Source organism: Schistocerca nitens, chromosome 2 (genome assembly GCF_023898315.1).
Source record: "Schistocerca nitens isolate TAMUIC-IGC-003100 chromosome 2, iqSchNite1.1, whole genome shotgun sequence".
Classification (NCBI taxonomy): Eukaryota; Metazoa; Arthropoda; class Insecta; order Orthoptera; family Acrididae; genus Schistocerca; species Schistocerca nitens.
In genome coordinates this window covers 742,928,860-742,956,550 of record NC_064615.1, presented here as the reverse complement: position 1 = coordinate 742,956,550, position 27,691 = coordinate 742,928,860, and the positions used below count along the sequence as shown (strand labels likewise).

The 27,691-nt window shown below is 38.5% G+C and overlaps 2 protein-coding genes across 2 annotated transcripts in view; one reads left to right on the top strand and one right to left on the bottom strand.

Moving 5' to 3' along the window:
• LOC126236961 (heterogeneous nuclear ribonucleoprotein R) overlaps positions 1-27,691 on the top strand; it is a 179,829-nt gene that overhangs the window by 8,849 nt on the left and 143,289 nt on the right. The window lies entirely within an intron of this gene.
• LOC126236960 (uncharacterized) overlaps positions 19,569-27,691 on the bottom strand; it is a 62,363-nt gene continuing 54,240 nt past the window's right edge. Inside the window, exons 10-14 of the mRNA XM_049946658.1 lie at positions 26,876-27,032; positions 25,887-26,018; positions 22,240-22,357; positions 22,008-22,162; positions 19,569-19,814 (exon numbers count right to left, since the gene is read on the bottom strand). Of these exons, the coding sequence (XP_049802615.1) occupies positions 19,712-19,814; positions 22,008-22,162; positions 22,240-22,357; positions 25,887-26,018; positions 26,876-27,032 (665 nt within the window). The 3' untranslated portion in view covers positions 19,569-19,711. The remainder of the gene's footprint in view (positions 19,815-22,007; positions 22,163-22,239; positions 22,358-25,886; positions 26,019-26,875; positions 27,033-27,691) is intronic.

The window sequence follows — 27,691 nt, the reverse complement described above, 5'->3', positions numbered from 1 at the left end:
CTCTCCTCTCTGTACTAATGTAATTTTACGTCGCGCGTAACGCATTTACTGGCGAATCCGGAGACTTTGAGCATCATAGTATAAATCCTTATTCCAGCAGATACGGCGTTAATAGTAATATTAGTGTTACTCATTTTAAAAATCTCCAAAACTGAAAGTAATTTGATGTCTCGCCGAGATCGGAGATAATAGAAATGGATGGAGAAGGGAATCGGTGACGATATTATTCTGCATTTACATTTACATGACTCTTCTGCAATTCACAATTAAGTGGCTGACAGAGGGTTCATCGAACCATCTCCAAGCTGTTTCTGTACCGTTCCACTCTCGAACAGCACAAGGAAAAGACGAACATTAAATCTTCCAGTGCGAACTCTGATTTCTCGTATTTTATTGAAATGATCATGTCTCCCTATGTATGTGGGCGCAAAAAAATATTTTCTCATTCTGAGGAAAAAGTTGACGATTGAAATTTCGTTAAAAGAGCCTACCGCAACGAATAGCGCCTTTGTTTTTAATGCATGCCACTCCAACACGCGTATCATACCCGTTACACCCTCTCCCCTGTTTCGTGATACTACAAAACGAGCTGCCCTTCAAACTTTTTCGATGTTCTCCGTTAATCCTATCTGGTAAGGATCCCACACCGTGCATCAGCACTTCGCAAGAGAACGAAAAAGCGTAGTGCAGGCAGTCTCTTTAGTAGACCTGTTGCATCTTCTAAGTGTTCTGCCAATAAATCTCAGTCTTTTCTTAGCTTTCCCCACAGCATTACCTATGTGATCGTTCCAATTTTAAGTTATTCATAACTGTTAATCCGTAAGCAGCCAATTTAGTTAAATTTACTGTCTTTAGATTTGTGTAATTTATCGTGTAAGCGAAACTAGCGGTTCCTTTTAGTACTTATGTGGATGACTCCACGCTTCTCCTTATATGGAGTGAATCGCAGCTTTTCGCACCGTACAGATATATTGTCTAAATCATTTTGCAATGCTGAATTAAATATTCCGATATTCACCTAAACTTATTTGCGAGAAACAAGGAAATTAGGATGTGACGGGGATTCAAGTTTGAGCCCAGTATCTTAGCAACTACATTATTTCCAAGAACGACCAGTAGCTGGCAAACGGCATACTAGCTCGTTTTAGTGTCTAAAAATATCGAATATTTTGTTATAATGATTGAATTTTCGAAAGTCTCACCAGAAACTTTTCTGAGATCTACACTTGGTCTTCGCTAGCAGTGATCCCTGCGTGTTGGTTTCAGTGCACTCGGCCTGCTATTACTGATTTATTTTACGGAACGATATAACGTAGTCGATAAGACATTGGACTCGAATGGTAGGACAGCGGTTCAGATTCCTATCAATTTATACAGATTTTCCTTGGTTTCCTGCAATCGAGTAAAGCAAATGTCAGGATGATTATTTTGAAAAAAAAAAAAAAAAAAACACGTTTTGTGCTCGATCTCTTGACCTCGACGGGACGTCAAACATTAACCTTCAGTTTTCCTATTTCTTTCCTTACCAAACTCCATACAGGATCTTCTTGGTAACGTTTCATGACTATTGTATTTAAAATGACATAAAAGACTGAATGGCTGGAAATGCATACTGCTAAGAAACACGGTGAACATTCCGACACGATCAAATACACATGTAACCCTATTGAAGAGCGGATATATTTCTGCTGGAATATATCATTACTACCGACTCTTAAAATGTTGAGTATTAGGCCCTATTTCTCAAGTTCGCTCCGTATGAAGTAGGCTTGCTATCTCTGGAATTTAAAACTTGCGTTCTCGTATGGAAACATGAAGCCGCTTCTCGAATAGCCATCCGTCATTAAAGAGCTCAGACCCGTGTACGTATTAAGCAAGTAGCAATAGATAAACAGTAGCTACTAATTACACGACTAACAGCGTTTTTAAAATTAGCTGCTTTTCTGCTAAATTTGTGATGTTGATTCACGGCTGTATAACCGCTCATACAGCGTAACGCTGTAACAATAGTCCGTTGTGAATACAGCATATACAAGTAGTCTTTGACATATATTTTACTCTGTTAATTTATAATTTGAATCTTTCCACCTAGTCGGCGGTCCTCCTCCGTTATTTAATTTGCAGAATTATAAGCAGTTGTTACTTTAGTCTAAATTTCTAGTAGCTGATAATTATATCCAGTTCTTCTGTTGTAGCTTTAGTTTACTCCAAAATGGATTTTGGCCTTTCACCCACCTTCAACTGAAGTAATATGTTTGTATCTTCGTTAGTGTAATGTTTTTATCAACTGCTCTGAGCACTATGGGACTCAACTGCTGAGGTCATTAGTCCCCTAGAACTTAGAACTAGTTAAACATCACAAACATCCATGCCCGAGGCAGGATTCGAACCTGCGACCGTAGCGTTCTTGCGGTTCCAGACTGCAGCGCCTAGAACAGCTCGGCCACTTCGGCCGGCTTTATCAACTGCATTTTGAATGCAACAGCTACGTATTGCTCTGTACTTTGTAGCTCCTTTTCCCGCTCTAAATGCATAGCATTAACACTTTTATGTTCACTCATGCACTAATTAATGCACCGTTTCCGTCATGTGACAGACTAATGAGTTTGTTTTTAATCGGCTACATAGCGAATGCTGCGCTGTTATCAGTGCACGTAATGTTTGTGTTATGCATTGGAAGTCGAGAAAAGAAACCAAAATTACAGAAAGTGGCTGGTTGCATTCCTTAAGCAATTCAGTCCATGCCACGGAGCTTAGCCATCATTAACACGGAGAAAGTAACATTTCTCTCTGTCTGGCACATTCTACGTCTATGGTAAGTCTTCTTCGTGATGCAGTCTACAAAATATAGTTGGGTGAATTCGAATATTAAGTAATGTAGAATAAAACAAAAAAGATCGGCACCATTCGTGACATAATTAAACTAATGATAAGATTTGCTGATTACTGTTAAATCTCACCTCTTCTCCTCAGTAAGTTGTTTCTTTGTGTAGCGAAAAGAACTGTCGTTAGAGCGCTCGTCAAAGAGACACAAAAGGTAACGAATCTATAGTTAGAAGATAATACTTCATACTGGTCCTGTGTGACTCATTAAGTAATATGTATTTTGCATATGTCGAATGCCACGCAAATCTCTGGCAGGGTACGGAAGATCTTAAGGTACAATATTTTGGTCCTAAGCTTAGTACTACCTGCTGAGTTGCAAATTGTTTGTGTAATACTCGGATGATTTGGAAGCAATGTTCAGGATTTGGCATTTTGTGGAAAGAAACGTGCTTTAATACCATGACGGAAGTGTTATGAGATCGCGCTCACGATGTCGAACATCTCTAACGCAATTTTTGCTATCGAAATGTTGCTCGATTGTTACAAAATCGATATTTTAGTGATGCTTTGAACATGTGCTGAACAATCCACATGCCCCTAATATGAAACAGTATGATTTAGTGAAATGACAATGGCACCAGGTCATGGTACACATCCAACAAATAAGAGAAACCAGTTGCTGGATTGGATGGAAATTGTATCCTACTAACGGAAAAACCACAGAATTTACACTGCATTTTCGGGCTGCTGAGGAGTGATTAGAAAATGGAAGGTATTGTCAGTTGGAGTGTCACTGTGATAAGACAGTCAAGAATTGTTGAAAATATACAGTTCGTGTGTTGATTTGTATACTGAACAAAGTTGTCTGTAACTGGCGACAATAAAGGTACATTTCTCTACAAGCATTTATTAACACTTAGATGGGACAGTATCATCACCATTCTCGGTTGTTATATGGCAAGAATCTAATATTTCGTGACAGCCTCTGTGCAGTGAATGTTCTAAGTGGTGTAAGAAGCAGTTTGTTGTGGCAGTTTTTATTCGGTCAACTTCATCCAACTAGTACGCTTTTCATTGCCACCATATAATATACAGAAGAAATATAAGAAGTAGTCATATTGGTTACGTAACAGCCCTTAATTTGTGCATGTCGGGTACTTACAGCTGGTCTTTAAGTGCGCAGTGTATTTCATTCCTATTACGGATAAATACCTTAAATACCTTAGGTTCTAAACAGAACTTCACTAACTTATGGTCTTACGTCGACAAAGAATCATAATTTTCAGAAAGGCTATACCCTTGACGATGCACCCTTTCTCCTGTGGACCATAATTTAACTTAATGGGATACATGAAATTACGAAGGCAAGATGAAAAAATACGTTTCCGAATTATTTAATGTAAACTATTAAAGGTTTTTCAGTAAAACAAACTATTAACATTCTGCATCTTTATTCTTCGTGTCTATATACTTACTTCTCAACATAGTCGCCCCAGCGACGAACACATTTTTCCCAACGAGATACCAGTTTATCGATACCGTCACTGTAGAATGTATGACTTTGTTGACGGAGTCACCTCACCTCTGCTTGCACCGCTTGCTCGCTATCAAAGTGAAGGCCTCGAAAGTGTTCTTTAAGTTTTGGAAACAGATGAATATCTGATTGGGCCAAGTCGGGAGCGTATGGAGGATGATCGATGACAGTGAACACTAGGCATCGGATTGTTGCAAATGTCGCAGTGCTCGCGTGTGGTCCGGCATTGTCATGCTGAAGGAGACGGCGCTCCATGTGTGGGCGTACTCCTCGGATTCGAAGCTCGATTACAGCACGTCGTTTCACATGCACCGACGTAGTTCCGTTATACTCCGCCATGTTACACGCTGCAATTCGGAGTCCTCTAGTGGCAGAGGGCTGCAAATATGTGGATATGAAGAATAAAGACGTAGATGTTAACAACGTTTATTTTATTTAGAAATCTTTAAGAGTTTTCACATAAAATATTCGGAGACATTACTTTTCAGCACGGCCTGGCATAATCCTGCGGCCGGCTACAGCATTTATTTCTTCGTTGAATCAATGTTATTCAGTATCGTTGAATGTAAGTGATCTTACCATTACTATGTCTACACAGTTCCATTGTTTCTTGTCAACATTAAACTTCTGACTATTCCATTTAAGACATCGACGAATAAAATCAAGCAGTGAAATACAGCGATATATCTCAGTGAAAAGGAACTGAAGTCTACCCTATGAGAAATTTGTTTTGACTGCTGACGAAACAGCTAGGATTACATGAGAATCAGAATATACTTTGATAAACTAGATGTCACACGAAACATAGAGACAAACATCAAATACCAGATTTTAATGTGATTTCTAAAGTGAGAAGTAAAATCTGTGCGGCCGAGACTTGAAAGTCTTAGGAAGTGTGATCAAAAGTATGCGAACACCTGGCTGAAAATGACTTACAAGTTCGTGGCGCCCTCCATCGGTAGTGCTGGAATTAAGTTGGCCCACCATTAGTCTTGATGACAGCTTCCACTCTCACATGCATACGTTCAATCAGGTGCCGGAAGGTTTCTTGGGGAATGGAAGCCCAGTTTTCACGGAGGGCTGCACTGAGGAGAGGTATCGATGTAGGTCGGCAAAGCCTGGTACGAAATCGGCGTTCTAAAACATCCCAAAGGTGTTCTACAGGATTCAGGTCAGGACTCGATCCAGGCCAGTCCATTACAGGAATGTTATTGTCCTGTAACCACTCCGCCACAGGCCGTGCATTATGAACAGGTGCTTGATCGTGTTGAAAGATGCAGTCGCCACACCCCGAATTGCTCTTCAACAGTGGGAAGCAAGAAGGTGCTTAAAACATCAGTGTAGGCCTGTGCTGTGATAGTGCCACGCAAAACAAGGGGAGCAATCCTCCTCTATGAAAAACACGACCACACCATAACACCACCGCCTCCGAATTTTACTGTTTGCACTACACATGCTGGCAGATGACGTTCACCGGGCATTCACCATACCCACACCCTGACATCGTATCGCTACATTGTGTACCGTGATTCGTCACTCCACACAACGTTTTTCCACTGTTCAATCGTCCAATGTTCACGCTCCTTACACCAAGCGAGGCGTCGTTTGGCATTTACCAGCGTGATGTGTGGATTTATAGCTTATGAGCAGCCGCTCGACCATGAAATCCAAGTTTTCTCACCTCCCGCCTGACTGTCGTAGTACTTGCAGCGGATCCTGACACAGTTTGGAATTCCTGTGTGATGGTCTGGATAGATGTCTGCCTATTACACATTACGACCCTCTTCAACTGTCGGCGGTCTCTTGTCAGTCAGTCAACAGACGAGGTCGGCCTGTACGCTTTTGTCCTATATGTGTCCCTTCACGTTTCCACTTCACTATCACATCGGAAACTGTGGACCTAGGGATGTTCAGGAGTGTGGAAATCTCGCGTACAGACGTAAGACACAAGTGACACCCAATCACCTAACCACGTTCGAAGTCCGTGAGTTAGAGCGCCCCCTTCTGCTCTCTCACGATGTCTAATGACTACTGAGGTCGCTGATATGGAGTACGTAGCAGTAGGTGGCAGTACAATGCACCTAATATGAAAAACGTATGCTTTTGGGGGTGTCCGGATACTTTTGACCACTTAGTGTATCATACCGGCATCAATCTCCAGTGATTTAGAGAAACCGCAAAAAAAACTCTGAGGGCCACTGCGCCATCTCATTCGACCTCTTCTATTCGGGGCCTTGGCGAATCGGCGAGAAGATAAATATACTAGTACGTTAGAGGCAAATCCTGCCATGGCTGCAACATATTGTCCTAGTTAATTAAAAAATAGTTACAGATAATAATGTGTTTCGGGGTGTTCTGCCGAGTTATTTTTTCCATTTTATGCACAATATTTCAACTACCGACTCATCCGTCTTCTTTAGGCGCTACGAGTTTTGCTGTTATGTGCACTAGCTTCCAGGACTCCAACCAGATTGTGAAGTGTTGTTGGTCTCACGCCTATGTTTATAGCTGAGTTCGATTCCCGATGCCCACTTCGCCCTGGTCTTTTGTTTCTCAGAGCCCTCACTGATATTCCTTGAAACGCAAATTCTCTTATCGTTTTCTAGCTCTGGTGGAGATTATAATAAACTGACTGCCGGACTCCAAGCCTCATTTAATCTGAAACTTCCGCCCTTGTTTATTAGGTTTTATGACATCCTTATTTCGATAGACTCCTGAATTACGCTGTCCGAGAAACTGGGCATTTGCACCACACTCGGCGACAGCGGATTTACTTGACTCTTTTAGTCGGGTGCGTCCCAGATGTTCCCCGCATCTCCCCTCGACTGTCTCGACCAGGGGCGGATCCAGGATCTCGGTCGGGGGGGGGGGGGGCAAATTTTTTGGTACCTGCCTTCCAAAAGATTAATTCCAAATAAAACCATTAATACTCTACACACACACACACACACACACACACACACACACACATATATATATATATATATATATATATATATATATATATATATATAGTTTGTGTATCGCTATGTGTTAAGTGCGTTTAATGAAATAACTTACTGCATTACCTAAAAAATATTCTTCAAATCCGACACGTACACTTGAAAAACTCTGTGATTGTCTGCTAATGTAAAATAATCTATAAAAATGCTAATGTTCATTTGTTTCCATTCTTAAATCTTCGAAATTAGTTCAGCAATTGCTTTCATTTGACAGAATGCTGCCATCGAATTCGCGCATGTGTTTATACGCAGCAATGATGATACGACTGCGAAAAGTTATAATAGGGTATTTGACTGTGTTCGGGAAATGATCTTATATTGTTAATTACATCATTTTATGCTCATAATAAGCTGTTTTTCCTCATGAATGTAAATTTTAACAATAAGAAAAGATCGGTCACGCACCAGGGGGAGGGGGGGGGCAATTGCCCCCTTTGCCCCCCCCCCCCCCCCCCCTGGTCTCGACAGTCTGCTCAACGTAAGACATGTCACCTTCGCATGCATTGCGGCATGCACCCAGCTTTCGAGAACCTAAATCTTCTTCAATATTACAAACGAGCCTTTTTATCCTAGTTTAAGGGAGCAAAATACTCAGGATGCCATGTTTCTGAGGGTTACACGTTAGTATCGACATTGTACGTAGGTACTGATTCTGTAGTTCGCGTGATGTGAAGGTGGATGGTTCTTGTTAATAATCTGAAACCGGTTATCAGCAAATTGTAGTTTTATTTCTTATTGCGATCAAGGCTACCAATATATATATATATATATATATATATATATATATATAATACTGCTGTATCTCCTTCACAAGACGATGTCATGTCTTACATACAGCGGTATTAAACTTGGCGACATGGTGTCGGGAGCCGTCGGGTATGACCAGGTTACAGCTGGTAGTGATTGAGAGAACTCTACTGGCACAATGGTACCTCACGTGCATCCTGCATCCCCATGTCTTGCTGTCTTGCGACGGTTTCGTAGTGCCATTGTTCAACATGAAAATGCTTGTCCACACGTTGCACATGTCCACGTGAACTGTCAGCGTGATGTTGAGGTACTTCTGTGGCCAGCAAGATTCCTAGATCTGTCTCAGATAGAACATGTATGTGACCTGGTCGAACGTCAACTCCGTCCCATTGCGTGTCCAGGGCGTCAAGGACCACTTGCAACTGTCGTGGAGCTGCTTGCTTCATGGATGGGTACTGTCGGTTTACGACACTCTTCCTAACAGAATCAGTGCATGCATCCTGGCGAGAGAGGAGGTGCAACACCATACTGATAAGTTGGTTCAAACTGCCAAGTTCTTTGTAACTTTGACTCGATTTTGTAATCACTGAAAAAAACATCGCACATCTCACTGAACCTGTGAAGTTTGATTTCATTTTCTCCTCCCCATCTGGGTGCTTCACTTTTTGCCAGGCAAAGTAGATTGCAACAAAACGTACCTTCTGCCAAGTAATTTATAGTGATTAGCTCAGTACTGATGTCCATGGATTAGCCTTTCAAGTCATTGTGTAATGCAATAAGTGAGAACGAGTGTATGACGGATTAAGATACAAGAAAGTTCTCATTTCCGTTTTACACCATGGTGAAGACAAGTTCGAGTGATAATCGGGATGTGCAGACGTTATGTATGATTATTGCGAGGTCTGTGAAAAGGTTCAACGAGAGCAGCTTGTGAGAATTCTTTAAGGGGGTTAGGATGTGAAACAGGCCAACTTGGAGCAGGAGAGGCACCACAGGACATTTTAATTTACATTGTCTATACTTTTACAAATAAATTCATATAACTGTGTTAGCATGACCAGAAAGGATTCAGGATTCACACTCATAGCAGAGGAAGTTCAAAAACATAACAAAACAATTTTTTTTACATGTGAAATTTCATCATTTTTTCAGTTGATATTGGCTGCATTTGTTGCTGTAGGTACTCTTTTCTTCATAAGTAAGAGAGATTCTTCGATGAATTTTGCACAGCATACAAACCATACTTACAGGTGTAAGAAACTCTAGAATTTCCCAAATCTGTTAAAAACTGTGGTAAAAATTGAGATAATTAACTATAAAATTCGAGTTTTCTTTAAACACGAAGTTTAAAACGTAACAGCCCATTCATTTTTCCATAGATTAAATAAATTCTATCCCACGCACGGGTTCCCGGGTTCGATTCCCGGCGGGGTCAGGGATTTTCTCTGCCTCGTGATGGCTGGGTGTTGTGTGCTGTCCTTAGGTTAGTTAGGTTTAAGTAGTTCTAAGTTCTAGGGGACTGATGACCATAGATGTTAAGTCCCATAGTGCTCAGAGCCATTTGAACCAAATTCTAGATTTTCATACACCTGTAAGTATGGTTTGTAAGCTGTGCAAAATTCATCGAAGAATCTCTCTTACTTATGAAGAAAAGTGTACCTATAGCAACAAATGCAGCCAACAGTAAGTGAAAAAAATCATGAAATTTCATATTTAAAAATATTATTTTTTCAGTGCAAATTAAAATGTCCTGTGGTGCCTCTCCTTCTCGAAGTCGGCCCGTTTGACATCCTACCCCCCTTAAACGAAACATCTGAATTATAGAAAGGTTCGAATTATGCCTGGTAAAATATCGAGCTTCAGACAATTACCTGATCGTACTGAACTCGGTTTCTTTTCAATTATTTACCCGTACGCTGTTGTTATGTTACAAAAGGCTGTGCTTCATTCCTTTCCTACATCTGAGATAGTTTTCTCCCTCAAACGAACGAGGTGACATAGTGGCGTAGATTATGGTTTGAAATCCCGACCAGGCCATTTAGATTCAGTTTTTCCTTTGTTTCTCTAAATTATTTCACTCGAATGCTAGGATTGTTCTTTAGACAAACCCATGCTTAGTACATAACAGCCACTTCTTACTGTGCTACGCTACTTCTCTAATGGCTCATTGTCAGCAAGTGATTAATTTTCACCTTCCCGTTTCTTGTGCACTACCTTCTTTTTGATCGCTTATCGGACTTTATGGGAGTGAGTATTGATTCACGTTTCGTCCATGCAGCCAAATTAACGTGTCAACAACGTATTTTGCCCGAATTATCCGTCCGACAGAGATCTGTTAATTTGTGATCGAAGCAAAATATCGTTAATTGACAGCCAGAAGAAAGGAATACATGACCGACCGTTACTTCGTCACAGGTGCCCCTTTCTCCAGTTTTGTAAGCAGATGGAGATGCTTGTCACATGGTTTTGTTTAGAATTTGTGTTGCCTCGTCTTAACCAACAAAAATGCGATACGCGCGGAGAGCTACAAACAACATGTTGCATGTGTTGAAGCTAATATTCGTCGTTTCCGCGTGAATATACATTCTTTGAATTTGATGATAAGGTTTTTCTCAACATATTCGACGTATTTCTTTGAATTGTCTTCCAACTGACCTAGCGTATAGTTTCTGTAAGTACCTCGTGAGGCCAACCGGTCTGTGCTTTCATGCTTCTTTGTGTACACAGGATGTCCTCCGTTAGTCCAACGTGATACGTATCCCACACATTTGAACATCGCTGTAATATAGGTAATGCGTTTTGTAAACAATCTCTTCTTAGTACACTAACTACACTTTCCCACTATACTACCAGTAATAAAAGTAAATCGAATCAAGCCATTTACATGACTGACTGTAGTTACGCCTCATTAAACGTGTAGTCAAAAGCTACTAAAAACGTACATTTTGCGAATGCACAACGTCTTCTCATTTTTCTACTTTGAGAGCCAGTGTCCAGGTTTGCGCCACACCGATTGTTTTCTCCATATCTTACTGGATATTGTTGTGATTTATGTCGGTTAACATGCGTGGTGCGTAATCCACGAAATCTAACTTTGCAACATATTCTAGTCGCTAAGGCATCGACATGTCAGGTACTTGCGATACTTTAACATCTGAAACGGATTTTGGTATGACGAAAATGCAGCGTTGTTTGGTTTAACTGGATGAACCGTTTGTGACGTCGCTGCTAGATAATCGCGTTTCACACTTAACAAATCATGCAAACCGTAGCGCCTCAGTTGCTGTTCTAGGAATTTCAGATGATGTACTGAGTTTCTCATTTGGGAACACACAAATCCGACCAGAATTATTTGGCCGAATAGCGCACCCAAGTTTAATAAAAGTGGCGTCATCAGTTATTTCTTTGTTGAAGCAGTTCCGGTGGGGGGGGGGGGGCTCCATTCCAGACTTTTATAACTTTTTCGATGCTACATATAAACGATCGGGCTGGTCGGGGTGACCGAGCGATTCTAGGCGCTAGTCTGTAACCGCGCGACCGCTACGGTCGCAGGTTCGAATCCTGCCTCGGGCATGGATGTGTGTGATGTCCTTAGGTTAGTTAGGTTTAGTAGTTCTAAGTTCTAGGGGACTGATGACCTTAGAAGTTAAGTCCCATAGTGCTCAGAGCCATTTTATAAACGATCGGTGTTGGATGTAACAACGAGCGAAAAAATGTGACTTTATTGTCGCTTACCCCATCACAAATACTTGGGGCAACAGTATGGGGGGATATAAATTGCAACGATCATACAGGAATCAGGATGAGTTGTACATGAAACAAATGGCAGGATTAATTTTATTGGTGTCCGCCCCTGGTAGCTGAGTGTTCAGTTCGACGGACTGTCATACCTAACGGTCCGGGTTCGATTCCCGGCTGGGTCAGAGATTTTCTCCGCTCAGGGACTGGGTGTTGTGTTGTCCTCATCATCATTTCATCCCCATCGACACGCAAGACGCCGAAGTGGCGTCAACTCGAAAGACTCGCACCAGGTGAACGGTCTACCCGACGGGAGGCCCTAGCCACACGGCATTTCCATTTTATTGGTGGGACACAGAGCATTGGAAAACTGTGATTTTGCTACGGAGGATATCAATTGTAAAATACTTGCTCCGTCTATACTAAAATACTTGTGAGGGATTTTTATCAGGTAAGACAAAGATAGAAATTTGAGTGTGTTCAGTCCGGAGCACGGATGGTCGCACGATTGTTTTCCTCGCACGAGAACGAACAGTAGCGCAGAAATATCTCAGCTTCCAGCAGACACTCGAAAAAAGCATGTTAACGTCTCGTGGTAATCTAGTCACAAAATCCGAAAGAGTTACAGGACGAAATCTACGAATATTTTGGAGCTCCTGACTTCATATGCGTAAATATGAAGAAGTCAATAGGAGCATACTAGCAATCATTTTTCCCACGCTCCATGTGTATCATGTAGAAAGTACCACCTGTCAAACACTTTCTATTAATTCGCAGAATGTAGATGTAGATGCTGAATCCATACGTAATGCCATTCTCAGTGTCTAAAAATCTCATAGAAGTAGTTTGTTAAAAAAGAAACACTGTCCTCCGAGAGATCTGCTATCCTGCTCGAAGCGAGAGAGTGAACAGCGCAGCAGAGATTGGCCTGTTTGATGGTGCACTTGGCGGGGGGCGGGGGTCCGGTGGGATGTGAGGCAGCGGGTCGGTGGCCGCTTCCCGCGTCTTTCCTCCCCCTGGGCCCAGTGCACCGACTTCCGGCCAGTGCACCCTTCCCACGGCCCGGAGGCGAATCGCGCGCTCAGAAGCGGCTCGGAGGGGGCGCGGGCAGAATTCGCGAAAGAGGGTGCGTTCAGTTTGCACACGCGGACCGGTTTTTCTGCAACTGCTGCCGGCGGTGCATGTGGAACACTCGTTGGCGAAACGCCGCGCCGTGTACAAGTGAAGATGCTGCGCGTAGGCGCAACATCCACCTAACAGCGCGACTACCTTGCGCAGGCTACCATCCCGCTGACGACATCCACGGTAAGTCGTCGCAATAGCAGGCACATCCAAACCTTTCAGATTATGTGCGACTGAAGGGGAAAACGAAATATCAACAATGTTCTAAAGGTCATGTGTTTTTAATGTCATTTATGCCGTGTGCGTCCACGATAGAAAGGCAATTCCGTTAGAGGAACGACTTCCATTGAGACCTTTACAGCACCTCAGTGATTTTCTGATCGGTATATCTCAAAGGCAAACTTATGCCATTACCACAAGCTGTCCCTTGTAATATTCGCTCGTCAAATATTGTCATGCGCTATTTTTCGCCATCTGTCTTAAACATCAACCAGTCATTGACTTCATTATTTTTTGAAATTAATCCAGAAACTTGCGTTAATTCACTGCAACAATGTGAATGGATCATAAATTTTCCTTTTAGGACAATTCATTAACAGCATTCTACTAGGTTTAATATTGGGTTTCACACTGTTCTTGGTAATGTGCCATTGTGTAGATAAGCACTGTTAACACCTCAATGATACAACTGCTCATGACAGGTTGGACACTTAGGGAAAACTGCAAAAACCTTTTTTTAGTACTTTAGTGGTCCAACACAGGGGACATCAACTATAAGTTTGGAAGAATGCAGACAACTTCTGTTGAATAAAAATTGTGATGTGAATGACAAATCTATTGTGTGAATAGCACCCATCAAGATCACATTACTTTAAATACACAGTGTCTTCACACTGAAAAAAAGTTAGAACCAGGATTGGGGCTTTCGCACATTGTACACTTGAAAGCAGTCCCAGTTTTGAAAAAAAATTGATTCACTAAGAAGTATTGCCAATACTCAGTCATTACTATCATTGACACACAATTTTGGATAACCAGGAAGACTCTGCTGCATTGGTAGCAATTACAAATGATTCCTCTTGACAATCATTGTACATTCTATTATGACATTTGGGTTTTTGAGAGCTTTGTAACAGATTCATCAAGTCATAAAATGACATTTGATAGGTTTACAAGATCTTAGAATTCTTCATTTTATTCTGTTTTGTTTTTGGGTGGAAACAGTTGGTTTTGCTGCTACAAAATCTCATTACTTGCTTATACACACAAGAGTCTTGACCATTGGAAAACAAAACCTAATTGTTTTTTGAAAATAAATAAGAACTTCTTTTTCTTATCAACTCCTACTTCGTAGAACAAATTTAAACTGGAAATTAGTAGCTTGCATGGCATGAAAAACTTATGTATTTGCTTTTACCACAAAGGTCAAAAACTGCCAAGTGTGTGTACATTCACAAGGTACTAGCCAACAAATACTCGTTTGTTTGAATTAGACATAAATAGTTTTTCAGAACTGCTGTATCTTTATCACAGTACGTTAAGCCCAAAGACAATCACAGTGGGTGTGTGTTATTTCACTAACATCACCTTCCAGTTTGTTTACAGAATGCTACAATGAGATAGTGAGCAAAAAGACTGCAACACATCTGTCAAGGGGGGGGGGGGTCAGAACTGGTTCCAGATTGTATAACCAATGATTCAGTAACTGAATTCATACAGATGAAAGTAATGTCACTTTGTGTTCAAGTTACAAAAATGCCACTAGTGGAACTGGCCTAATATGACATATAGTTTCAGCTTGTGAATGCATATTTACATAGTATTATTATTGTCCATGAACATTTTATGAGAATTTTCATAAATAACTACGATCAGTCACAGGAAATATATACAAGACATTTACAAAGTAATAAGCTCCAGTGACTCTTCAAGCTTTCCCAGTGGGTATGTTGGAAATAGTCTTCACAGGTTTGCTGCCGGATGATGATGTGCAAATTCCACAATATTTCCTCGGAGCAACTGTGGTTCAATCTTGCTGGTGGCTAGGTATGGCTGTTACCTAGCCACCAGCAAGGTTGAACCATGTGAAGATGTCGAACAGTTGCTCCGAGGAAATATTGTGGATTTTGCACAATGTCATCCGGTGGCAAACCCATGAAGACTATTTATAATAAGCTCCTTTTTTTTTTTTTTTTTTGAGGAGGTGATAGTATCAATTTCAAGTTATTAGACTTATACAAAATATACTAGATTATGCCAGGGAAAGCTTAGATGATTAGGAGGTTGTAAAGGTCTATTTATTTGTACCGATTAACAGCTTAAAATGTAAAAACAGAACAGCATAGTGATATGGACAAAAATTTAATTCAGAAATTCTTTGAGAAACCTAATGTTTTCTCTCCTCTATCCAATAACTATATTTTGTATGTACTGAATTCTGACCTTTGTTTGCACTTTTTTCTCTGCTATGTTTGATCTGGCTGCCTCAAGTTGACTTAAATGCAAACTGAACATTTTTATCATCAGCAGCACTTTTCGTCCTTTTTGCTCCTGTATACTGGACTTCTTACTAAAAACATTTTGCCTCATGCTCCACATTTTTATTTTGGTGGCAGAATGTCAGTGATCAAAAAATGCAGTTTCTGTTATCCCTCACTGGGTAGTTGTTTGTTCCAAATTTTATATTTAAATTTATGTTTTATAATAATTTCTATGCTCCAACATAACATGAATCATGCCACATTCCTCCAGTGTTGTTACTGCCTCCAGTAATTTTGTCTGACACAACCAGAAAAAGTTTGTGCATAAAGTTTTTTGAATGTTAACAATGCAAGAAGAATTAAAATGGTTTATAATATCTGCCAAGTGATGACACACCATTTTGTACCCTACATATGGCTTTAAAGCTGCCCATGAACTGCTTCTAGGTGTACTATGTCATTTAATGAAAATTTATCACAATTAAAATTTAATTTATAGCACAAAACTGCTCACTCTTTCACCTAATCAGTCAGAGTTGTCATGGGGTCAGCTTTCTCATTTTGAGTACTTGGTTTCTACACTGTAGCATGGCACATTGAATCAAGACTTCACCCTTGTAGGGCATGGGTTTGCTACATCATGTCTTTGAAAATGACAAATTTTCACTAGTGTATTTAAGATGATAAAATAATAGTTACTTAGGGACAATACTGTTTTTAAATAATTGTGTGTGTAAGAGAGCTCCTGCAATGTTCTAGAAAATTCATTTCAGTGCAAACATGGGAAAATTTTGTCTTTACTGCTATTTTGTGCCTTGTATATAAATAGAAATATGAAAATCTACTTTACATAAGGAATTTTAGATGTCTGTCATATAGAAACTTATATTTCATAATGGCTAAAATAAAATACTGTACTGTAGACAACTATCACTCGGGCAGGGTAGGGCACTGATGTTTGTCATAACACTATTAGTGAGACTGGATTGCTGGCCAGTACTTACCTACAGTAGGAAAACTTTCAGTTCTGCCAGTGAGGCACACATAGAAGTACGTACATTATAAAAGCTTTTGGTATTAATAGTGCCTTCTTTGAGGAAGAGAGAGGAATATATTGGGGAAGCTAAGAAAGGGAAAGCCAGTTCCTTGGGCTTCACAATGAGAAGAACACGTCTGTTGTGAGGACAAACGGAGCCAGTGACCTTAGTTTTCTCTCCAGAAAGACAAAAATCTTGTATTGCTGGTAAGACACAGCAAAAGTGGGGAAAAATATGTTCCTAGTTATCAACACTGTAAGTTCCTTCATTAAGGAAGGAGGGATACATTTCGGAAGGTTGGGAATTAGTGGCAGATTACTCAGACTCCAGGATGAGAAAGATCCACCTGATGTGAAGTCGTGGGGAGAGAAAGATCACTTGACAAAAGAAGTGTAACATCAAAGCATTAAAGAAACACTGTATGTGTCTTAACATTGCTATTTTCAGTACTTCACATAAAAATTGTGAATTGAGCTGAAGGCAACATGTCTTCATTATTTCATGTAAAATCGTATGAGAAATCTATTGTCCACAAGTGCGTTCATCACATATGATCATTTATAGCAACGCAGTTTGAGGCGCCATGTCACGGATTGTGCGGCCCCTCCTGCCAGAGGTTCGAGTCCTTCCTTGAGCACAGCTGTGTGTGTTGTTCTTAGCATAAGTTAGTTTAAGTAGTGTGTAAGTCTGGGAACTGATGACCTCAGCAATTTGGTCCCTTAGGAATTCACACACATTTGAACATCATGCAGTATATTCCATGATTCAAAAGGAAACGCACACAACTAGAGCAGTGGAAAAGTTTCCTGATATGTCCTTCAAAATTTGTTGGCATATAAATACTTTTTCCTTGTATGACTTTCTTTTCCTATAGAAGTTGAAGGTCAATCACTTTATACCATACTAAAATCAATTTGTCACTCACATAATTACAAATTTTGGGCGAGCTAACGTCACCAGATTCAAATACTATCCTCTACAGTAGACTTCAGTCACCTTCCAAACCTTCATTTCTCATGTGCCCTGTGACAAAATCTTCAAAATACTTCTTCATTTTTCTTTACTGAAGTACCCACCAAACTATTAACAAACATCTATTGAGTTGGTTTATTTTGTCAGATGTTCTGTGCTTTGAAAACACATTCATCCCTATTCATTAGTATCACAACGGAGGACAGAAATTAACACATTTGCTGAATAACAGCAGCAGCAGCAGCAGCAGCAGCAGCAAACAACAACATTAATGACAATAAGTCTGTGTTACCAGTGGACTGTGGAGATATTTGTCAACATTACTGTCTTGTTGTTCACTGTTTTGTGGTTCAACACTCTACATGATGCTCAACATTTGGAAGATGCTGTCCCTGGAAATTGTTATCTTGATTTAAGTATGGTTTGTAAATGATACACTGTGAGTATCAATACAGTCCCAATATGGGAATTTATACCAGAAACTTGCATAATTTATTATATTAATTTTTAATGAAACAGTAACTTTGAGGATACAACTGTTACTTGTACTATAGCAGAAATTCCACATGAATGAGGCTTTTCTGAAATTAAAATCTGAGGACTGATTACATTCTGAAGCTACAGCGTTAATTTGCTCTATCAGCTCAAAAGGGAGGTGGGGATGAAGAGACATTCTACCTTTAATTAACTGCTATGAGAAAATAACACACAGGGACATTTCTACCAAGGTAGGACGTGTGTCATGAGTAATTCACATTTGGACATCAATTTTCAAGGAATAGACCTACAAAAGGCACACAGGCAATGCTGTATGTGTTGATACTGGCATCCACCTTTACCTAGTTACAAAGTGAAGAAACTGTGATATATCATCCCTGGCTTTATTTAGGCAAATACTCCATAATCTTTCAGGTGAACATCTGGAACAGATATATTTTCCAGATGTACACCCAAAATATGATGGAATATTCTATCCAGCACAAAGAACACAAGCTGGGCAGATGTCTATCATATTATGAAAGTCAGGTGATCCAAAGTGGTTTTTCCATAAAAAAGCTTTATGCTATTTGTTTTATTTATCAATGTTTTAAATTATTTGGAAAATATTTCATAGGCTTTCCTTCACCAATATAAATCATCAAAAGAAGTCAATAGAATTTCTTATAAAAAGTATAGATATAATTTTATCTTGTTATAACAAATGGTTACATCAAAAATATGCTTTATCATTACTGATTACAGGACAGAAATATTTCACAATAAAGATCATAATGTAACTGGATAAATTCAGTAATGCAAATATTCTAACTGAATCTACAGAATTACAAACACTGTAAATCAATTATAAATGTCAAAATATATTTATCTTCCTTTAGGAAGTAATACTATTACTTCAGCAGTTGCAGAAGTGATGTAATGGATGGATTTAATGTAATATCATAATTAAAAATCAGTAAATTCATATAAAAACAATAGCATCCAATAATAATAATAATAATAATAATAATAATAACATTTCACTTTCAACACATACAGTTATTTCACAAAGTATTTTGTACATTCTAAAATGCTTTTTCGCAATCTAATTAACCAACTAATAAAAAAAATAATAGCTGCCAGTTACATAACCTTGGAATACTCTTTGGGTTAAAAATACCTTACAACCAAGTCTTCTTTTTGCTTTTAATTAGTAAAACTTCAGATCATTGATCACTTTGTGATGGCTTATGAATAAAAATTGCCAACATTTGTCTTTTATTATAGTTCAGTCCCTCCATACTAATAACCTGAGATAGGTGAAAGTACAATGTTCAGCTCACAGTATTTTCTTCACTTGTTTTTTGGGGGAAAAAGCAAACATAGATTCCCCGAATAATATAACAGAAATGTCACTGTAAAGGTACACAAAATAATATAACTGATTTCTTAAAGCCAAGGCATAAAATACATAAAATGGTAAAAAAACTACAATTAAAGCTAGCAAATTTCATGTATGAACTCAACACATCACACTGCAGAAAAATAGTTATGGAATGTGCGTTCATTAAAAATTCAATGAAATTCATATTTAAGTAGATAAAGGAAAAGTGATGGGAATGTTTGCACATACATGTTAACATATAAAATACTACTTTTCATATTATACAACAAATAACATATGTATCTTTTTTTTTTTTCAATTTTGTACAGTAAGGTTCTTGATCCCTAGTGTAAATCTTCCTTCAGTGGTACACTGGTGTAAACTATGGGCTATCGCTGGACAATGTGTGGCAACACCACCATCAAGAGGAGGACAGATATGCTGACGCTCAAAGCTGCTGCACCAGCCAAACGGCAGTTAAACATGTCATACCTGTGCCACAAAACATCAATATGAACAGTAACGTGAATGCCAGAGTTTGTCCTGAACAATTTTCGAATAAAACAAGAATATAGGTAGTATGTTAATCATGCCCACAGTGATTCAGTATAGAACATTCATAATATTCAACTATATGCCCTGAATATCAAACTGTTAAGAAACTTCAAAATAATTTGCTTAACAAACAATATGTGTATAATATGAATAAAACACCTGAGGTGGTTGACAATACTGTGGTATAGTTATATTTCCTCTACTGAAAGAGAAGACTTTTGACTGAATAGTGGCCAGAATATTATAACTTTTGTTCAGTTTCCAAAATGAAAGAGTCTTTGGAAGAAAAGGCATTACAGGAGTTTGGTGAACTGGAAGACAATTATTTCAGAATAAACTTTCTCATAAATTAAAATCTAAGCAGAGGATAAAATTTCTCTTATGATATTCTATAATATGCTGTAGCAGAAAAGGTAAAACGTTTACGCACATTAGGCAAGGATCAGTGAATGCACAATACCCCACATGCACAGGTACCAATAAAACATTAAGGTGAGGCTATGTGATTCTTAGAGTTTTCCTGGTATAAAGAGTATTCCATGAGGTTTCTGAATTGCAGCCAAATAACTTCAACATCTTGCAATGATATTTTTGTAGACAAACATGCAATCATCTTCAGATGAGTGTTTTAATCTCAAGATTGCTGGTGCACAGTGTTAAGTTTATACAAATAATTGGTGATTTTCTTACTGGGCTGTGAGTAGTGAGTTCAGCAATCATTTCCCAAGCACCTTTCACATACTGTGCGTGTAGTATGACCAATGCAAGTTTTGCCGCATTGGCATGGTGTTCCATTGACTCTAGCCTTCCGAAAACCTAGATCATACTTATTGAGCTGAGAAGAAAACTGGTCTTTGAAGATGGTCAGAAAATTTTAACATATTTCTTTAGGGTTCTGCCTAATTTCAACAAAATACTGCTGACATATGGGAAGAATGCCTTTGAGTTTAGCAGCCCTTCTCCCCTTGATCTTGTGAGTGGTTACATTTCTTCCTCTTTAAAGCTGTGCTAATCCCTTGTGGAGAATATCCATTGTATTTGAACACAGAATGTGTGTGTGTGTGTGTGTGTTTTCTATGTCTACATCTCCATGGCTACTCTGCAAATCACATGTAAGTGCCTGGCAGAGGTTTCACTGAACCACCTTCACAATAATTCTCTATTATTCCAATCTTGAACAGCACACAGAAAAAAGAATGCTTATATATTTCCCTGTGAGCTCTGGTTTCCCTTATTTTATTTAATGATTGTTTCTCCCTATGTAGGTTGGTATCAAAAAAATATTTTCACATTCAGAGGAGAAAGTTGGTCATTGAAATTCTGTGAGAAGATTCTGCCGCAACGAGAAATGCCTGCCTTTGTTTAAATGATGGACACCCCAAACCCTGCATCATGTCAGTGACTCTCTCCTCTATTTCTGGATAATACAAAATGTGCTGCTCTTCTTTAAACTTTCTCGATGTACTCTGTTAATCCTATTTGGTAAGGATCCCACACCACACAGCAGTACTCCAAAAGAGGATGGACAAGTGTAGTGTAGGCAGACTCTTTAGTAGATCTGTTGCATCTTCTAAGTGTCCTGCAAACAAAACACTGTCCATTTACTTTGTGAAGCTGTCCCTATCAGGTTTGACATGTGGTCTAACTACTTTATGGAAACTATTAGTTCCACTTGGAGCTATCAAAAGTGACTTGTGACAATTGGTGTAAAGGAAGTCTATTTCCTCACATAGTCCTAACATACTGAGAACAATCACGGAAAGTTAAAAAAACAGCCAGAACTTGGATTTTACATATCAGGTAAATAAGACTGTGGCTGGAGACAGGATCTGCATGGACCATAACATGTAGACAGACAGAGGAAGGGAAGGAAAGACTGGCTGACACAGACATCATAAAGCAAGTGAATACAATTCTAAGAAAAATTTTGTGTGCGTGCGCCAAAAGTCTTCAGTATGTATGTGTGGACATATAAAAGAAGCAGAGCATACCTATACAATTTAAATGGAATAATATGAATTATGCTGTGGTTCTGTGGGTTAAGATGCCACGTGTTTCACACATGAATTGTGTACATATTTGCATTGGATAATCATAAATGAAATACACTTGTGTGAGCTGCATTCTTACCTGGTTGGTTTGTCAACAACTATGTTCCCAAATTCAGCTTCTACTAGCTGACCATCAAAGTACGTAATCTGATCTTCAAATGGGTATTCGTAACCCTGACGGCATTCACACTTGTAGTTTCCAGTTTCGTATCCACGGCCAAGAATTGGGACACACTAAAAATTAATACAACTGTGTCAGTACTTATAATAAATTGTATTTATGTAAGAAACAACAGTATGTAAACACTTACATAGGATGTTTTCCTGTCACATTTATGAGTTCCCTTGAATGCATTTGGTGCATAATACTTGTCAGGACATTGGTTGACATCCAGCTGCATCAAGTCCATTGTTACTGCCACAACACCCCTTAAACAATCCCAAAAATGTAAAATTAGGAAGACAGACACACTATGGCTGCTGAGTCAGAACTTCTATTATGTGAAAACAACTAACAATGTATATACTTTAGTTCTGTTAATGGGATGCTGTCGTTCATATTTACACTATAATAAATCCAGTAAAACAAACACTAAACTAAAGTGTAAAGAATCATCAGCTTCTAAAGGCTATACCTTGTCAGTGCAAAGTCTTCTCTATTTAATGCTGCCTTCTTCGCACCTTCTTTACTTGCAAAAAATCTTTTACTAATTTTCCCTTGATCTCACCTTGGTTTTTGGATATTTTACAATCTTGTTTTGTCTATATTAATGTCCAAAATGTTTCATTTTCCTTTTTTGGATAGTTGCTATGAAATTTATTTGCTCCTTGATCCCTTTCAAAGCATCTTCATTGGATTTTCTTTCTGCCCAGCTGGCCCTTGTCAACCTTATCTAAAGCCACACTTCCACCTCTGTCTTCAACAGTGTTCAAGTTTCAAAACCACATAGAAGCAAAATGCTGATGAATGTCTTTGGGAAAAAAAAGTTTTCTTTTCTGTATTAAATGACTTGTTTTCTAACTGTTGTTCTCTTTCTGAATGAAAATTTTGCTGTTGTAGTTTTTATTTATTTACAAGCTGCATCTGTTGTTTTCAGTAATTAAGGTACTCCAACAGAATTTATCAACTTTTGCTATTTTATTTCTTTCAATTTTGTTGGTGGGTGTTCTCTATTAATTTACGGCAGCCATGGAGTAATGAGTGGTAGAATAATTTTACTTTTATTCATGACTTGCCACCTTAAAAAGAATGTCTTACCATTTGCAATTTGACTTCAAGTATTTATCACCATACAATATATTCAAATTGGCCTCCAGCAATCCTGCAGCACTAAGTTTAGACTGGACAAGGCTGGAGAAAGTAACTGAAAGGGGGTTTTATGGCACTTGTCTTAAGCTGTTTACAGAAATAATAGAAAATATAAACCAGGGTCAGAAGATATGTTTTGACTCCTGCTTCTCCCGTATACCATATTTAGCTGATTAAGATGAAGTTATTTCCCAGATTTGTCATTCGAAGAATATGGGGTCATCTTATATTCACAGATTAAACTATTCCTGCTCAGATCAATGTTTTTATGTAGTTTTAGTAGAGGGAAACATTCCACGTAGGAAAAATATATCTAAAAACAAAGATGATGTGACTTACCAAATGAAAGTCCTGGCAGGTCGACAGACACACAAACAAACACAAACATACACACAAAATTCAAGCTTTCGCAACAAACTGTTGCCTCATCAGGAAAGAGGGAAGGAGAGGGAAAGACGAAAGGATGTGGGTTTTAAGGGAGAGGCAACAGTTTGTTGCGAAAGCTTGAATTTTGTGTGTATGTTTGTGTTTGTTTGTGTGTCTGTCGACCTGCCAGGACTTTCATTTGGTAAGTCACATCATCTTTGTTTTTAGATATATTTTTATGTAGTTTAATAGACGAGTATATGGATCATCTTACGGTTACAGATGAAGCTTTAGCTATGACGTTGCATGCAAATTTATTTCAAGGAATTCCAAAGTGTGGGGATTAGTAAACAATGCTTACATTTGAATAAGCTAGAGACTTCCCAATACACTGAAGCACTCAATACAGTACTGACCTGGATTGAACAGTCACGTGATATTTGACATCTGGCACCACTGCAATTTGCAAGGGATACACAGGAAACTATAAACTAGCTGGTACAACAATCTAAAGCTCTGCTGAAAAATTGACAATTTTGTGGAACACAGTGATTCTGTCAACTTACAAACTTTTGTTGTATTTGAACAGGTTTGTAATGAAAGTCGTCCTACATGTATGCATACCATACAAACACCATACATTTCTGCTGCTTTTAAGTAAAGTTAACATTCAAAGGCGAAAATCTAGTCCTTCAAAAACCATTACTTGATTCTGAACCCAAGTCAATACTTTTATCTGGTTGTGAGAAACTGTAATGATTTTCCAAGTGAGTTGAAAATAAGAAATTCAGTTGTTTTTGCATATTAGAATATCGGGGAAAAACATCAGCAGCTTTACAGCAAGATGGTGAAATTAAGATGAAACGAGAAAGAACATTAATCCAGAATTAAAAGTGTAACAGACAAAATAAATGACACTGAACTACCTGCAATTGTTATCACAAGGAAGTCTCATCATAGAGATAGTACAACCAGACGGCTCTAGATCACTGGATGAGCAAAAGTTCGAGAACTGCAGTGAATCATGGTTGCATCCTTTTATTTATGTATTAGTTTCTGTTGTTACATATGACCTGTACCCCAGAGGATATTGCCATCCATATTTCACTATTGCTAAAGCATAGCACTATGGAAGGGTTGGAGAGGGGACAGTGACATCAGTGTGGCTGAGGACTACGATAACTGGAGAGTGGGGAGTGACTAGCAGACAGCAAATTTCATGTTGCTAACCATGGGAATCTATTCTGTGTACTTTGGCTGTTAAGATCATGTATCATGTTTAAACTGCAGTTAATCCGTTTGTCCTTAGAATCGAATTGACTTTAAAACTGGAAAATTACTGAACATAGCATACAAATCTGCAGGAGAAGCTAAAAGTCTAGACTGGGGCCACTGGTCTACTTACCTATTCCATGCAGAAATATTATGGATACAAAGCCAATGAGAAAGTGACAGGCAGACGATATGTGTGATAGCAACACACAGAGGAACATTATCACATCAATATATACACAAAATCTGCTCTGTTTTTCTCAAATCCCACCAAACCACGACCCCAGAAATAGCAACATCTTCAGGAGAAATAGCCAGATATTTGTGGCACTACTGTCCTGTTATGATGATGATGGTGATAATGAAAAATAGTGATATGACATATGACAGGCTAAAATAAAAATAGGCACTATAGATAAAAATAATGCAAACAATTACTTCCGTCTATTTTATTACTCCTCATATTATCAAAATTAACAAGGAATAAATGCCTTAATTTAGCATCTGTGAAATGTTCATGAGAAACATCTTAGAACAAGGAGGGTTGTCTTATATTCAGGATCATCTTATACTCAGGTAAATACAGTATTACCCTACTGTCTCTACATTTTACTATCTCACTTGGTGGTAATAATTTAATAAATGAAGAGTGTTTGTTGTATGCATCTGAAAGGAAGTCATGGCTCTTTGCTACTCTTGTGGCACTAAACCTTATTCATGTGTCTTGACACCACCCCTCACAAGCATTATTACTAAAAACCTGTTTTATGCTAGAGGAAGGGGGTGTGAAGAGTGCAAGCAGCTAAAAATTTATAAATTACATCTAATCTGAGAAAATATCTTTTTCAAAAAGTTGATGGATATAATGAAAGAAAATTGTGACTGGTGAAGGAGAGGTGCTATTGTTGAGGGTCAGGAAAGGTGGCGGATCTCTCTCTCTCTCTCTCACACACACACACACACACACACACACACACACACACACACACACACCTCCTTAGCAGTACATACTTGAATTCCAGCTTGTTCTTAATACTGTCCCAACCAAAGAATGGTGCTGCATAGGTAATTATCCATTTTGGTACTTTGCCTTCACAATCAAAGAATGGTGATGTCCAGTATCCGTGGTCCAAATTGGCGGCTCTGAAACAATAATTTCTTGTAGAATATCGTAAATATGATCTATGCTGTCTATAGCTGTAGTTTTGTATAACAAGTGGCCTCTTTAAGTCTGGATTGTCCCAAATTTTGCTATTTTACCACACAAAATTATCCAAAGTGAATGAGCTCTAACCATCTGGTTTATCCCTTATTGGTACTAATATCTGGTTTGCTATTTTGTGTACAAAGCTGTCGTTTAGCGTAGAAGCACACTCATACAAATAAGTAACTTATAAGACAAATTTTTGCATCTAAATAGCGTAGGCTCTCTTCAACCCAAATGATGTTTGAACATTGGAGAGCTTTACCTGGTGATGTGCTGTTGGAGGTGCCCTTCTGCTGACCTATGAGCTATTTTATCCAGCCAGTTAACAGTGGGACCTACACTTTAATGAAAACTCTGAACCATGGTGCAACTTTGCATTTTTCACATATTTAAATCATTACCAGAAGTGACAAGTAACAGGAAGAACTACTAGAACTGATGATCGAACCCCCAATCTTAGAATTTGTAGTCTGACACTTATGTATTGAGCCACCACATCATATCATACATGCCTTGAAGATTTTTAATTAAACAATAATTCTCTTACTTTCTTTCATGACTAGTACAGGAAATGGTATGTACATTGATGACATGCTGTTAGTACAATAAGTTGAAAACTCTGACATGGTTGAATATCATAATATATCACACAAAAGACAGCTCCGTCTAAATATGCTAACAACTATGACCTGTGAATGGCAGCTCTAGATTTACAGGTATCTCCAAGATAATTTGAATTTGATTTAAGGGAGGCAGAACAACCTAGCAGTTTTGTATGTGCGAACAGCATTACCTGTAGAAAGTTGGGAAGCGTTCGTGTTTCTTCAAATATTCTCCCATTTCATTGAAGCGAATCTTAATTTTCAGATTGAATTTTTCGAGAGAGTCAAAATTTGTGGACCACCGCTGTTTCAAGAATCTGAACCACTCATTGTTTGTATAAACTTCATCTGAAAATAGACATCAATCAATAAATGGTAAAAGCAAGATTTCACAAAATAAAAATGTCATGGGTAACAATAACAGATATTTTTATTGTGGGAGTTGTTACACAAACTTGAGTGATGAAGAAACTCATTTGTAATTCAGGATATATGAAATGATGTTAACTCTTAGAGTATTTAAAACATATACTTCATATCACTTAATAAGACATTTTAATACTTGAAGATTATCATTTATGTTAATTTAAGATATGTTCATATTAAATTAACGCATGTGAAGGTGTCCAATTAACCTTACATTACGTACTGAAAATGAATCACCACAATACATATTTCAGAGCACAGGTGATGTGAAATAAGACTGCTATGTAACATATTCTTTATATACACAAAAAACACTGTACTTAAGAAATTCGAGAATATACACTTACTGCCTGGAAACTTTATTTGTGAAGATTAAACAGCTATGTTAAACTGTCAGTGACAAAACACACAGAAAGTAATAATTCAAAATTTAGCTAATGTTTGGCAAATAGTGAATGTTGGAACAGATCTATGATATATTTCTACCAATCTAAATTCACAAGAAATACGGGATAAATAGTATCTCGTGTCTGTCAACACACAGCCCTTCCACTTGCATTATGTTATCAATGTATGATGCA